Source organism: Sminthopsis crassicaudata, chromosome 4, assembly GCF_048593235.1.
Source record: "Sminthopsis crassicaudata isolate SCR6 chromosome 4, ASM4859323v1, whole genome shotgun sequence".
In the NCBI taxonomy this organism is placed as follows: Eukaryota; Metazoa; Chordata; class Mammalia; order Dasyuromorphia; family Dasyuridae; genus Sminthopsis; species Sminthopsis crassicaudata.
Window position 1 is genome coordinate 370444509 of NC_133620.1, and position 14802 is coordinate 370459310.

Consider the following 14802-nt stretch of genomic DNA (forward strand, 5'->3'; position numbering starts at 1 on the left):
CTTCTCTCCTAAGAGAATGATTTCCATCCTAAAAAAAATGCTTGGTTGTCATGTATTAACCCATATAAACACCAAGGGAAAGGAAACACATGGTTCAAAAGTATGGTGAAGAATGTCTAGCTAGAGATGTAAGGTGGAGTAATAACATAGTCAAAACTCAGAACAAGAAAAGAAGCATCCCACAACCAAAACAACCTTAGGCTTCATTCATCCATCCAGTTTTGGGCAGTTTAAACATGGACCAATCTATTATTACAACAATTATTAGATCTTTTGAAGTTTCAGCTTTTGCACCTAGCACAGACTTGGGGTCTCACACATTCTGGTACTCATCCTTGGGATGAGGACCAAATTTCTGCAACAGCATGGACTAAAATGGAAAAAAAAAAAAATCACCTTCAGGAACAATTCTCTTATAAGATGTTCCTAAACTGTCTTATTCTAGGGATAGGGGTAAAAAGGGAAACTTTCTTCTGAAGCAGGTTCTGATCCATGCCTCTCCTAAAAATTATATTCCTGGGTATTTTGGGCATCATAATTAATGTAAGAATATTATATTATAATAATATAAAAATAATGTAAGAAAACAGCAAATTGGTCATTATGGCACAGTAGAAAACAAGTTTTGTGGCCTGTGCATAATAATAACAGCAAGAGGGTTGCAGGCCAGTCAACTGTACTTTTGTGCATCTAAAATCAAGAGACTGTCTTCTATATGTCACATTCATCCTGCATGTGAGTCTACAGAGATTGTCTTAGAGCAGATAATCAAGACCATACTTAAATACTTAAGTGAGATATAAATTCCTTCCTCACAGCATATGGGGGTCAGAGCTTAGACTCTGAGAAACCTTTTAACTCTTGGTTACTCCTCAACCATCATGTTGGGATCAATACCACAATCCCTTTCCACACGCCCCCCTCAATAATCCCCATTTTTAAACAAGGAATAAATAAGAACACCAAAAATGTTGAGGACACAGGGGCTAGATAGTGGCAAAACCTGATTCTGGAATATTCTGGATTGTCAGTCCCTATGGACAGCAAACCAATGCTGATATAGACTTCAAAGAAGGACAACAAAGATATCTGAATTCTGCCTTTGATTTTATTGATCTGCCTGCCTGAGTAGTGGAGAAGAGATTCTGCTTCAAAATGAATACAAAACCTGGGATGCTGCCTAGTAGCGAACGTTTCTTAATCTAAGAAATATTGTTCTTAGTTAATCTAAGAAATATAGTTCTTAGGGAGTTAGAAGTACTCTGAATTTTTTTCCATCCCTCCCAGCTCGACTGAATTTTAGTAGGCTCATTTGGATCCATATAAATCTTGTATCATAAAAATGCTCCTATAACTTTCTCCTAATTTAAAGTTTCAAGATGAAAATGAGTGTGGTACATGCAAACAAGCACTGGTTATATCAAGCATGGATTCAGAGCCATTGTAGATCAAGTCTTCTGAAATCAAAAAGCAAAGGAGAATAAGAAGAAATCAGCTGAATAACCATTATCAGCAGTTTCAAAGGGTATCCTGTCTTCCTAGCTTTCTGTAGGGAAACACCAACCAAGGGACTATTTAAACTGATTTGTGCAAGGTGCTTCCATTGTTTTCTCACTCCTTACCCTTGTAACTCAGATGCCCTAAATCTATTGCTAAGCTCCAGTTTGGAAAAAGAAAAAAGAAAAAAGAAAAAAAAAAAAAAAAAAACATCATTTCTCTATCTGGTTGTCATCCTTTCAAAACCTGCCTTTCCTCTGCTGGAAGATTCTGACTTCTCTGAGGCAGACAAACCAACAGGATACAACATAATACTATTACCTGGTGACTAACTAGCCCCAAACCCACAATATGAAACTACAGGGATTTGCAGGTACCCTGGGTTCTGCTCCTTCCCTCCTGGAATGAGTTAGTCTTCCTCCACAAAGAGGAATCCAGCACTAAGGACAGACTGGACAGTTCTGTACCAAATTCTCCAATTTTGCAAGTCTGGAGTGCCAAAATAATAGCAAAGACCAGAAGTTGAACTTGGGTAAGCACTTAATCCTGCAGAGAAGCTTCCTTTCCACTAGATGCCTGCATCTCATCAATAGACTACTATGCATGGAGGAGAACACTGCAGGTCTTATTTTTGTACAGCCTACACGCAAATGCAACCCTTTGTTATGAAGTGCTATAAATTAGTTGTTTCTTAAGTTCCTTAATACTTTCCAATGAAAGGAAGAGCCTCTAGAAAATCAAAACTCATCCCAACACTTAAAAATGGCAGTGGGCTGCTTGATGTTGGTCACATTGAAGGGTTTTGATCTCTAACCTTCCCTCATAGATGTGAAAGAAGTTTCATAAAAACCACCAACAGATAGCTAAGTAATGATATAAATCCAAAAACTAAAAGCTTGGGCCCAGGCAGAAGCCAGGGGAGAAGGGGAGTGCCGTCCTCTTCCAGAGGGAAAAAGTAAGACAAGAAAAGTGTTTAAAAGAATGTTTAAATGAAAAAAGCTAAAAAGAATTGAAACATTAAAGAAGACTAAAGAGAGCTGAATAGTTGCAACTCAAAAGCTACTTCATTAAACCATAAATTCCTACCTACAAAAGAAACAATAAGAAACCAACACCAACAGCTCATCCACGGGGAAATAAAAATAGAAGCACACAGTGGACTACATCTCAATCTCCTATGCCAGCTCTGAGGGTTACTCCTTGACATAGATTAAGAAGTAATACATATGTGCCAAAATGTTTGTGGCAGCTCTTTTAGTTGTGGCTAGAAACTGGAAGATGAATGGATGTCCATCAATTGGAGAATAGTTGGGTAAATTGTGGTATATGAAGGTTATGGAATATTATTGCTCTGTAAGAAATGACCAGCAGGAGGAATACAGAGAGGCTTGGAGAGACTTACATCAACTGTTGCTGAGTGAAATGAACAGAACCAGAAGATCGCTGTACACTTCAACAACAATACTGTATGAGGATGTATTCTGATGGAAGTGGAAATCTTCAACATAAAGAAGATCCAACTCACTTCCAGTTGATCAATGATGGACAGAAATAACTACACCCAGACAAGGAACACTGGGAAGTGAATGTAAATTGTTAGCACTACTGTCTATCTACCCAGATTACTTATACCTTCGGAAGCTAATAATTAATGTGCAACAAGAAAATGGTATTTACACACATATATATTGTATCTAGGTTATATTGTAACACATGTAAAATGTATGGGATTACCTGTCATCGGGGGGAGGGAGTGGAGGGAGGGAGGGCATAATTTGGAAAAATGAATAAAAAAAAAATAATAATAAAACAAAATTTAAAAAAAAAGAATACATATGAATAACACTGCTAGACATTTTCGAATGTTTGCTATAATGTAATTTTGATCCCTGACACTTAGCAACTCAAGTCTTTATGATGGACCACACATAGTGCTGCATGCATATCAGGAGCAAATTATGTAATAAAGCACTCTCTACCTAGTGTCATCTAAAGATAACTACACATATGTTTATCAGAGAAAGTACAACGTACAGATTATATTACAATTTGTCTTTTCCAGGGTATTTGAAGATAATATATACAAACCTAAGGATATGCCTGAATTTCAAGATTAAACAAATTTGGGGGAAGGGGGGAAGGGGAAGAGGAAGAAAAAGGATAAAGAAACCACATTCAGAACTATCTTTTTATTAAGTTGCTAAAACATCAAAATCAACAAACCTTATTGGTGCTAGTACATGAGAGTTTGTTCATGCACAAACACACGTGCACACACACACACACACACACACACACACACACACACACACACACACACACACTTTTTCTATGTCTCTCTGACATTCCTAAATCATAGGAAAAGGAAAGGAAGAATCAATTCCGAACACTCATCATCAAGAAATGGTGAAGGGTACGAACAGACCAAGCTCTGGGATTAATCAATGTAAAATACTGGCTGAACTCACTAAAGAGCTGGGCTGATGAAATCTTAGACAAGACGAATTAGGTCTTGGAAGACTGGGCAATAGCAAAATGCTCTCATCGTGCAGAGCAGCTGCTCTAGTAACGCATACGCAAAAAGGGAAAATATAGATAGCAAAATGACTGAACAGTCTCATTTGGAATCCTCACAAATGTAAAATACTAACTATGACCACAGATCACCCTAGAAAAAAACTGAAAAAATAGCAAAGTAAGCCAGACCTTGATATGAGACGATACAGGATATGTCTCTTACAATGAGAAAATAAAAAGGGAGAGGGGAAGAAACAGAAATCTTGCAAAGGCACCCTTTAACTGTTTATGTCAAGAACACTGAAGTTTCTAACATGGCACATATCAACAAGCTCTCAAGTCATCACTGAAGTAAAGGCAATTCAAAAGGAAAGGGCTACAACAAAGCCAACTGCCTTGAATAAGGCTATGAACCCTAAGCCTATGGCAGATTAGCCTCAGGCATGATAATAGAGTTGGAAAAATAGCAATTTGGTAATGACCAATAGAAAACAAAACATAGGTTAGTGGAGATGCTAACAGGCAAAAAGATAATATAGGAAAGAACTGATCAAAGCAGAAGAAAATAGAGCAACCAAAAGGAGAAAATATGAACATAGTGAACTGCCAACATTGTGACTTATCAAGAATATTCTGAGGAGGTGGGCCCACACTCTCCTGAGACTAGATTTCATTCGTTTGTAGTGGCAATAATTCATATTCTATCTATTTCTATGAGGACCAGTAAAAACTCTATTGAGACACAGATTTTCAATCCACACAGCACCCACAATCCCTTCCCACAACACCTAAATGCATTACAAAGATGCTGTAAATTTTAAACTGAAAGCCAGATTTCAGGTCTAACCCAAGAAGTGCTAATCACCTAGCAGATTTTTTTTTTCCTTACCTCAAACTAAAATATTAGGAACAGAAGAACAGAATTTCTCCAGATGACACTACAAAAAGGAGGGAGACCATGGTCTTTCTAAGATGTGTCAACTTAACAACAAAAAGTATTTGATTTGCCAGATCCAGATGATCAGATTTCTGATAACAAGTGCATTTCTGGTGAGATATTAAAGATCAATTACAAGATCAATATATCTATTTGCTTGATTTTTGTGTTTTTGATCCTGAAGAATTGATTTTTTTTTTTGTAGAGGGGGTTCCCCCCCACAAATTGAGAAGATTTTTTTACTTCTTTTTTAAGAACAATGAACAAAATATTTCAGATAAGGTGTTCATGTATCCTCATATGCCATTTAGTGTCACAAAACACTAAAAATTTATAATAATTCTGCAACAACTATCCATGGATTTGTTCACTACAATTCTTATACATTGAGAATACTGCAGTTCAATTTTCTAATTCAAGAACAAGCTGCAGTTCTGCCTCCAGGTGGCAGTGAAATTTTCACCAAAAGAAGGAAGAAATAAGTAGATCCTCTCCTTGTCAAGTTGATGTTTCATAGAAGGGAGAAGATATGTTTCTGTCTTCCTAAGTAGAACTCACAGGACTAAGAAAAGAACAAGCATTAATAACAACATCCATTTATTTCTATGGAGAACAAAGCAAGTATCTTATTGCCCTTCCTTGCTTTTTAAACGGTTTAGAAAAATATAAAAGGAACTCTAAAGGCTTGAATCTTTTACATTTGTTTTGTTTTTAAGTAGAACTTACTTTATTAACCATTAAAAAAAAAAATCGTAGATTTCTTAATGTCTGCTGCATGTAGTTCAACTAGCATAGTGTTTCATACATATAAACACATAATAAATGGTTACCAAGGGAAAAACTCCATTTCTTTAACAAGTTTTTTTAATTTAATAAAAAATTAAATTAGAAAATTTATAATGATTTTCTGACCAAATCATATTTTCACATTTAACATACTAAACATTTTAAAGACAAAACATGGCATTTACATTTCCCTATTCTTCAAAGGAAAAAAAATTTTTCCACACCTTCAATTTCTAGCAGTTGTATTCTTCAAACATCATTTCAGATGTTAGAGCAAAATAAACACACAATTTAAAGAAATGTAGATCCTGTGTATTATAGGTGCATAAATGCATGTGCACATGTACATCCATACTACTAAGGAAGGATGACAAGTCATTACAACCATGAAGACTTACCTAATATTACAAACTATGTGAATGTACTATGCTCAATAGTGGCAAGAACTAATTGCAGTTTTAAAGCAATAACTAAACTAACCAAGATATCCAACCTAGCTGTATATGGGTAGGGAATAAAGGGGATATAGTGGTTTTCTTTTGAAAAGAAGCAGAATCTCTCATTTTTCAATAGGTCTTTCTTGGCCATACATCCTAAATAAAAGGTTAGTACAGGGAACTCGATGAAAGGTATAGGGACAGATGGAGTAAGGAAATCAGAGGCGACCCTGGAACCATGGGAATATCTGTCTACAAATCACTACTGAACAGGAGAAGCTAGAATAGAGACCAGGAAGAAAAATAGAATTTATTGAGAATTATAGAAGAACATTAAGTATAGCAGGCAGCTCTGTACAATTATTCAAGGAATGCAGGAAACAGAAAGCAGAGCCCCTGTGTGCCATGAGGAGTCTGCCTCTCACTGAAGGACAACCATTCGTTTCTAGAAAATGAGATTCTGAAATCCATAGAGGCAAAAAATGTACCAAGAGATGCAAGCTAAATCAGGGATATATGCCTTTCTCTCCTAGAAATAAGGTATTTCTGAGGCAAAGAAGTAAAAAGATCTTTGGAGACAAAGAAAGGAAGCTGTGCTTTGCTGAAAGCATTTGACGCTCCCTTTCTACTTGGGGCTGGAGCAACAGTGGCATCCAGTGGCCACATGGGCTCAACACAGATGTCTTTGTCTTTCCAAAGAGCTTCAATTGCTCTGGGTGAAGTAGTAATTCAAAACAAAACCATTTCAGATGTCTGCAGCTAAGGACCCCAAGAAAACAGACTTTGCCATACAAAGGTTACTAAAGAATATAAAGCAGAAGAAATGACAGAGGCAAGGTAAAGACTGGCCATGGTAGATGACAAAAAACAGAAGGGTATAACTGTTTTTTACCTTTGTGGCTAGAAAACTGTTTTTAAAAAATTGAGGATCAATCATAAAGGAAAATTTTCCATTTAAAGAAAAGTAAATTGGTTAGGGAGGATCACCCCAAAACTATACTTTCAAAGATTAGAAAAGCTGGAAAATAAACAAGCTCTAATTACAAACTTTTCCTGATTATATAATAACTTGGCCTGCCTTGCAAATTTTCAAAGCTGACTACCAAACTGAAGTATATTTTAAGACAGCTTTAATTCTGTTCTTAGATATCAAACAGGTTTATGCTTTGCTATATTAGTTTCTACCACCTCAAAGAACAGGAATAGAATTCACCAAAATATTGGCTATATTCCAGATGCAGTTCAAAGTTAAAGAGGAGATCTCCTTATATAATTCTGAAAGCAAAATGTTAGTCAATCAGCTATTTATCTCCAGAAAATCTGGGACAACATATCAATAATAGATTAAGATTAAAGCAAGGCTAAACATCTATCTCAATTAGATAATATTTCCTCTCTCTTTGGATAAAAGCTTTATTCAATAGTTTTTCAGCTGCTCAAATGTGTTCACTGTCAGTTATACTTTTCTTCCCTCAAAGACTCCCACATGGACTGGGTGCTATCTTACCCCATTACTCTCCTCTCCCCAAATCAATCCCCAATGGTTTATGGTTTTCATGCAAATTTGAGCTTACCTGTTAGGGTGAGATGTGGGCAGCATAAACTGGAACTCTACCACACAGGTATTATCCTTCAGTTGGCGATGTTGGACACTGTTGAGTTCATAAGCAATGTAGGCCCTTCGTACATATACCTGATTAAAAAGAAATCCTCAATTAGTCCAGACAAAGGAGATGTGAGAAAGAAAAGATGGGGAAAAAACAATGAATACGCAGAGTAAATATGGAAGAAGGAAAGGTTTTCCAAAGCCATTCAAGGAAAACTTCATCTTATAGACAAAGTCTCATAGACTTCATCTCATAGACAAAATCTTCTATCTATAAGCATAGCCCAAGGGGGAGAACAAACCTTTGCCTGTTTTTCCTAACTTACATAATTAACTGCCAGATAAGCTATCCTTCAAACAATATTATCTTGTTGGAAATTATACCTCCTAACTTTTAGTGAAGACCTGAACTTCAGGAAAAGTCTTATGAAACCATAGTGATTTTAGTGAGCCAAAAAGAAAAACAACACCTAAGAAGCACACAGCTTGAAGACAACAATGGCTGGAAAATAAAAATTATTTCATTCTATCAAATTTTTTTTTTTGCAAATCTGTTGTTTCTTACCCTCCCCACTTCTGGTTTATGTTCTTAGTCCTCAACACAAGGACAATGTGAAATAATACATTTTTATTGGCCAATTCATGCTAGAGGGCAAACCTGAGTTAAACCCCCATAAGGATACCAAACTAAGAAGAGAAAGAATTCTAAGTAAGGCTAATTTATTTCTAAGACCTGCAAGGAAAAGAAGGAACATTGTGACTCCAGAAAGTTCAGCAGGGTATATAAAACACATGAGAGTGAGTAACGTGAATTAAATCTTACAACAATCTCAACCCAGATGATGAAGGCTTTAAATATCAAACAGGCCACTGTATTTTATCTAGAGGTAACAAGGCACCATTAAAGCTTTCTAATCTGGGGAGTGATAGCATCTGGCCAGGGCTTTGGGAGTATCGATGTGGAACCAGTGTGGAAGATAGATGAATGAGTGAAAGGACTGGACACAAGGAGACCAGTTAGGAGGCTACAAAATAGTCTGTAAGTGAAATGATAAATACCAGAACTGGGACAGCAGCTATATTCAAGGGAAAGAAAAAGAAAAAAAGTTGTGGAGGGAATAGTGAGGCGCTCATCAAATGACTTGGGCAGGGTGAATAGGAGCAATTAGGAGAAGACAGGATAAGGGAAGAGTCCTATTGTTCAGCATTTTTATTGTGGACCTCTCTTACTAGGTGACTTTCAAGAGATCCTATCTGTGGCTACATAACTCTTTGTCTTACAGCCAACCTAGTGATGAACTTATATAGTTGTATGCTTGGAAAACATTTTACCAGAGCTGTTCTTGATGCTCTTTCAACTTGGCCAGAGATTGTGGCAGTTCTAATGACACGTATGACTTTTAAATAACCAATTACCTCTATGCCATTTAGGCACTTAGTAGGTCTTTGTTGTAGGTTCAGTATTTAAAAAGCATTTCATCAATGCGCACTGTGTCCCATTTGATATAACAGGGCAATCCTGCCCAAACTACAGAGTGCGAGAACACATGATGCTGTTGTGTGAGTATTCATCCTTTTTCTGCCACTTAAGTCTGATCTTTAATATGAAAAGAGACACTACAAACCATGGAAACCAGACTATAAACAAATACCAATTACTCTTTCCCTGTGATAAGTGTGTAGAAGCTAGTGGTTAGTACAAAAAGAAAACTGAGTATAAGGATATATATATATAAATAAAAACATAGAATTTCAAAAAAGAGAAATCCTACTCCTAACCAAGAACCAACCTTAGAAAAACAATCTATGTGACAGCCAAATAGGTAGAAGAAATGAATTAGATTAGAAAGGCCACATCATTTTTACCATGGAAACTTACCTCCAGAGCTGCCATTCTCACTACCTGGTTGCTATGATAGAAGAAGTTTGGGAGGACATCAAAAATGGAGGTTTCAGATAAGATGAGTTTCTGGAAAATAGCAATTATACAAAAATAATCAAGGCAAATTCCATCTATACCATGTAAGGCTGCTGAATAAGCCTACTTAGATGAAAACTATCAAAAGCCTGAAGCAAATAGTGAAATCTTACAATAACTTTTTATTCATCTTCAAATGCAATTTTCTCATAAATTAGGACAAGTTCAAGCAACTAATTCTTATAAAAGTATAATTAGGTTGGGAAATGGTTATAGTTTTTTACATGAATGTATGGAATATTACTATGTCATAAGAACTAAAATGTGTAAAGAATGCAGAAAAGCATAGAAGACTTGATAAATTGAAGAAACAATAAGGACCAAGCTTTAAAATAAAAAATGTATATTTTTTATTTTAAAATCTCTTCCCCTTTCTGAAGAGCCTGAAGAAGCTGCAAGTAGAATAGTTCATATACTGAGACTCAATTGATATGTTGGTTATTTTGGCTGAACTGCTTTCCCTTGTCTCTTTTTTTGAAATCTTTGTTAACAGGAATGGTTCACGGGCTGGCAAAGGGGGAAAGGTGAGAGGAGAGCCAAGGAAGGATATATTAGGAAATGAAGGTGGCATTACAACAATAAAATTAAGTTTAAAAAAGTCAGTCACGTTAAAAAGTGGAATCAGTGTACCTCAGCTCTCAATCCTTCCATGTTGCTCTGCTACCAGAGCATCAAAAACCTCTTCACCCTACAGGGTGACATTTCTGAACAAACTGGGCCTATCAGACAAAATGCATGGCACACCATTTAGTTTGGCCTTCCCCTCTTTCTCTCAACCAAAATAATGCCCTTATTCTCATATCAATTTCTTCATCTAACTTTCTTCCTGCAGGTGGCAGGATGCGTTAAGCTTTTGATTAAGCTCCTTACCCAAAGTGGCTGAAACAGGTACAGATGCAAATCCTCAACTGAAATCTCAATTTCATTGAACTGAAAATACTTACCCCAGATCACAATTGTCTTTTGCTTTGACCTATGAAATCCGGTAACTTTTCAGTGCAAGAAGGGTTAGATAACACTACTCTAGCCTAATCATTACTAATGAGGAGCAGAATAATGTAATGGGGGGAAAAAAAAAAAACACCCTGGAGCAGGAATACAGAGACCTGAAGGTTCCAGTCTCAATTCTACCCACAGCATAACATGTGACTTTGGACAAGTCAATGAATTTGTTGGTCCCCCTCAACATTCTTTTATGTAAAAACAAACTATTAAACTAAATTAATTCTCTGATCCTTTCTGGCTTTGAAATTTTATCATTTAATAGCTAAATTTTGCATTATGGTTTCACTACAAAGAACTTTGTGATTTCAGCATTCCTGATATTCATCTTTGTCTGAAATGGCCAATTTTGGTTTCCCCAAAAACAGGACCTCTCAGTCTATCTTAGAAACTGTAAAGGTTATTGAAGGCCAGATTGTATCAATAACAACAATATCCTTCCTAATTAGAAAAACACAAAGTTGTCACTAAGAAAATATTCTAGATTCAGAAACGAAGAGTCAAAATATTTCCAACTAAATTGACAAAATAAACGCAATGACTTTTCAATTTCTAAGAAAAAAAGAAAGAAAAGAAAGCCATTCCTCTTAGTATTTAAAATTTCAGACGACTTTCTCCCCTTTCCCCAGAGGTACTATGTGTGCCAATAGGAAAGTATCTTATCTAGTACACCTAAACTAAGCATCACACAAGGATCTGAAGGCCAGTTAAAGCTGACTTTGGAAGTTTTTCACTACAAAAAGGTATGTATTACAACAAGACACTTCTGTAAAGACAGATAATGTCTAATGTAAAACCAAACCTAAGAGAATTTCACCAAGAGGATCACTTGTAGCTATACAACTTTTTAGAGAACACAGTTAACACTGGAGAACCTGAAGAACTCTACCCAAGTTTAAAGCTAAAATGAAGTAAAACAGAAATGGATTACATGTACCTGTAAGTTCTCAATGCAAAACTGATGTCCATACATGTCAATAGCCGATAGAAAAATAGACTCTACTTGGTTATGGCGAAGTTCATAGGATGGTAAATGGGAGGCAATGAGAACCTGGAGTGAAAAAATAAGAAAGCATGAGTTCCAGAGAGTCAATGTTGTGGTCACCTATTAGGCAGCCCTGATACAAAGACAATAAAAACAAATTTGAAAGATAAAAATCAACAAAGATACAACCTATCAGAAACTATGTAAAGCACTTATCAAGTCCTACAACATAAAACCAGTCACCAAATGCTGAATCTCAGTTTCCTCTCCCAATGATTTTTGTTGTGGGCAATTCCCTATTGGGAGGGAAACCGCTTCAATCAAGTTCCATCAGTGCATGTGATTTACCATTGCAAAGCAAAGCTACTTGTGCTGAGACTGCATGACTAGCTATTAATTGGAAATCGAGGTTGGCAGCAAGCAGCTGTGGGGATGGCACAGTGATGGCAGCAAACCCAGTCTGTTTGCAGCTCTGTAGTAGAGACACACCAGGAAAAGCTGTCCCAATAGCACCAGGGACTCAATACCAAGGAGATGGCGACAAGAAGCAACAGCAAGGTATATGAGGGCAGACAGAAGAAAAACAGTGTCACAAACAAACAAACAGCACCACGGTAGGACTTGAATACCCTCAGCATGTCACTGAGAGGTTCAATAACTCTGAGCAGTTCAATGACATGGATACAATTCCAGGGAAAGCAGAAGGTCAATGAACAGCTTCAAATGCTGTTTCACTCTCAGCGTCCAGGCACAGAAACACAAAGGGGGTTCAGACTCCCACCTCCCTGCAGAAACCTTTTGGAATGGAAATGAACACGGCAGGGGAAGCTGACTAGACTTCTCTAGGGCTGCTCTGATTACAAGAGCAGATGATTCACTTCATTATATTTCTGTTTTCCACATTTGAAAACTAAGTTCATATTCCCTTTGGGAAGTCTGAATGGGAGTCTATTTTTTTCCCTTGATCTCTCTTTCTCCATCATGATTAATTTGGCCATTACAACAATGTTCATGCATGTGGCAGGCCTCTAGGATTTGTGTTAACAGAAAGATAGCCGATTACAAGATCTCAATGTTAATCTTTAAAGAGTGCACACAACATGGAAACATTTGTTCTAAGGTAATAAAACATGCATGAAGAATTGCATGACTTCTTTAAAAAGAATGAATATGAAAACTTATTGGATCAAGAACTTGCAACCTAAGGACAAGAGCCCTTCCCCCCTCTAACAGAGACTTACCTGCCGGGCTCGAAGTGCCACTTTGGCATTGGTGGTTTTGCTGAGTTGAGTCAGTTCTGTAAGGATGTTCAGTAGCTCATCTGTGAGGGTTGGATCCCGGCCACATAACTGATCCTAATTTTTGTGGAGGCAGAGAAGAAGACAACACATAAATGAATACACATAAGTGGACTTAACATCACCTCCCAATACCCTTGTTCCACTTCAAAGGAAACACAATTGAGTTATTAATGACCCACAAACTTCACCTTTTCTATACCTAACATTGTGCTTAAGGGGTTCCCAAAGGAAAGCTGAGAGGGAGAAGAAGGAGCCAGCAGTTCCAACTCATTCACCAGGATTCTTAATGCATTTATTTAGTGCATAGACCTAGACTTTTAAAATGCAAAAGGAATCATCAGAGACTAACAAGGGGGTACAAGGGAATTCTGTCTAAGAAACAGCAGATGGTGCCAGCAAGTTTTAAAAGGTTTTTAATATCTGGGGTATAATAGGGACTTCATGTTCCCTACCCCATCTTGGGAGAAAGGCAGCATAAAGGAAAAAGAACAGTTCCTGGTAAAGTATATTCTTTGCAACCAAATGTTCAGTCTCCCAGAAGGGGGAAAAAACAGGAGCAGGAGAATTAGGAGAGCTAATTATTCATTTCTAAATATGCACACAAATAAAAATCTCACCACTAAACTCCCTTTTTCCTCAGCAATTGTATGTAGTATTCTTCCTCCATCAGATTCCAAGAACCATCCTATTATCTCTAAACTGGTCAATATTATCTAAATTCCAGGTAAAAAAAGCTTTCAACCCAAGCACAAAGTTGGAACACTCTGATATCCTGGCCTCTATCTTACCTCTTCTAAAAAGGAAAAAAAAAAAAGGCACAAAATCCTCATTCAACCATCTATTGAATTGGAATCTATATGTTATATAGCAAAGAAATTTCTACAGCTGGAGATCAATTTAATTCCCCATATTTCTCTATTTCCCATATAATTTCATCCAGGTCAACATAATTGCATTTCTTAAGTATCTTTAACCTTTCCCAATGTTTCTCAACCAAGTAACTGTGACAGTAAGTTGCCATTCTTAACTTCTCACATGTCCTCAAATCTGACTTATATGTATGTATATTTCCCTTTTCTGGCTATTTATACAATCCCCTGAGGTGTCCATTTTCTTTGTTTCCACCTTCCTACATGAGGCAGAAAGAAGTGATATTCCCACTGAGGCTTATTTTTGCTATTCAATCTTCTCTCTACCTTTTCTTGAAGTATCTGTTGTTTCCTACCAAGCCACCCCCATCTCAAAAGTACTTTTTTTTTTTTTTTTTTTTTTACAAAAATTTTATCCATAGGTAATTTTCCAGCATTGACAATTGTAAAACCTCTTCTTTCAACTTTTCCCCTCCTTCCCCCTTTCCCCCAGATGGCAGATTAACCAATACATGTTAAATATGTGAAAGTGTAAGTTAAATACAATATATGTATACATGTCCAAACAGTTATTTTGCTGTACAAAAAGAATCAGACTTTGAAACAGTGTACAATTAGGAAATCAAAGGATTTCCTTTGAAGGAAATCAAAAACGTAGATGGACAAAAATAGAGGGATTGGGAATTCTATGTAGTGGTTCATAGTCATCTCCCAGAGTTCTTTCGCTGGATGTAGTTGGTTCAGTTCAGAAGTACTCTTGACAGTTTGCTGCTATAGCATTGCAAAGAAACACTTAGGAAATGTGTCTTTAGGGGAGCACACATATTTACCAGACAGCTATTTTCCTAGCTTTCCTAGGATCTTCCACATCATTAAGAACAAGTTGG

The 14802-nt window shown here is 36.7% G+C and overlaps 1 protein-coding gene across 4 annotated transcripts in view; it reads right to left on the reverse strand.

Annotated features, from left to right (window-relative positions):
- Nucleotides 1–14802, reverse strand: part of ACACA (acetyl-CoA carboxylase alpha) — a 221727-nt gene that overhangs the window by 126560 nt on the left and 80365 nt on the right. For all 4 annotated transcript variants that reach the window (XM_074262047.1, XM_074262045.1, XM_074262046.1 and 1 more), the window contains exons 26-29: nucleotides 12987–13100; nucleotides 11698–11811; nucleotides 9660–9749; nucleotides 7749–7867 (exon numbers count right to left, since the gene is read on the reverse strand). In XM_074262047.1, coding sequence (XP_074118148.1) covers nucleotides 7749–7867; nucleotides 9660–9749; nucleotides 11698–11811; nucleotides 12987–13100 — 437 coding nt within the window. The remainder of the gene's footprint in view (nucleotides 1–7748; nucleotides 7868–9659; nucleotides 9750–11697; nucleotides 11812–12986; nucleotides 13101–14802) is intronic.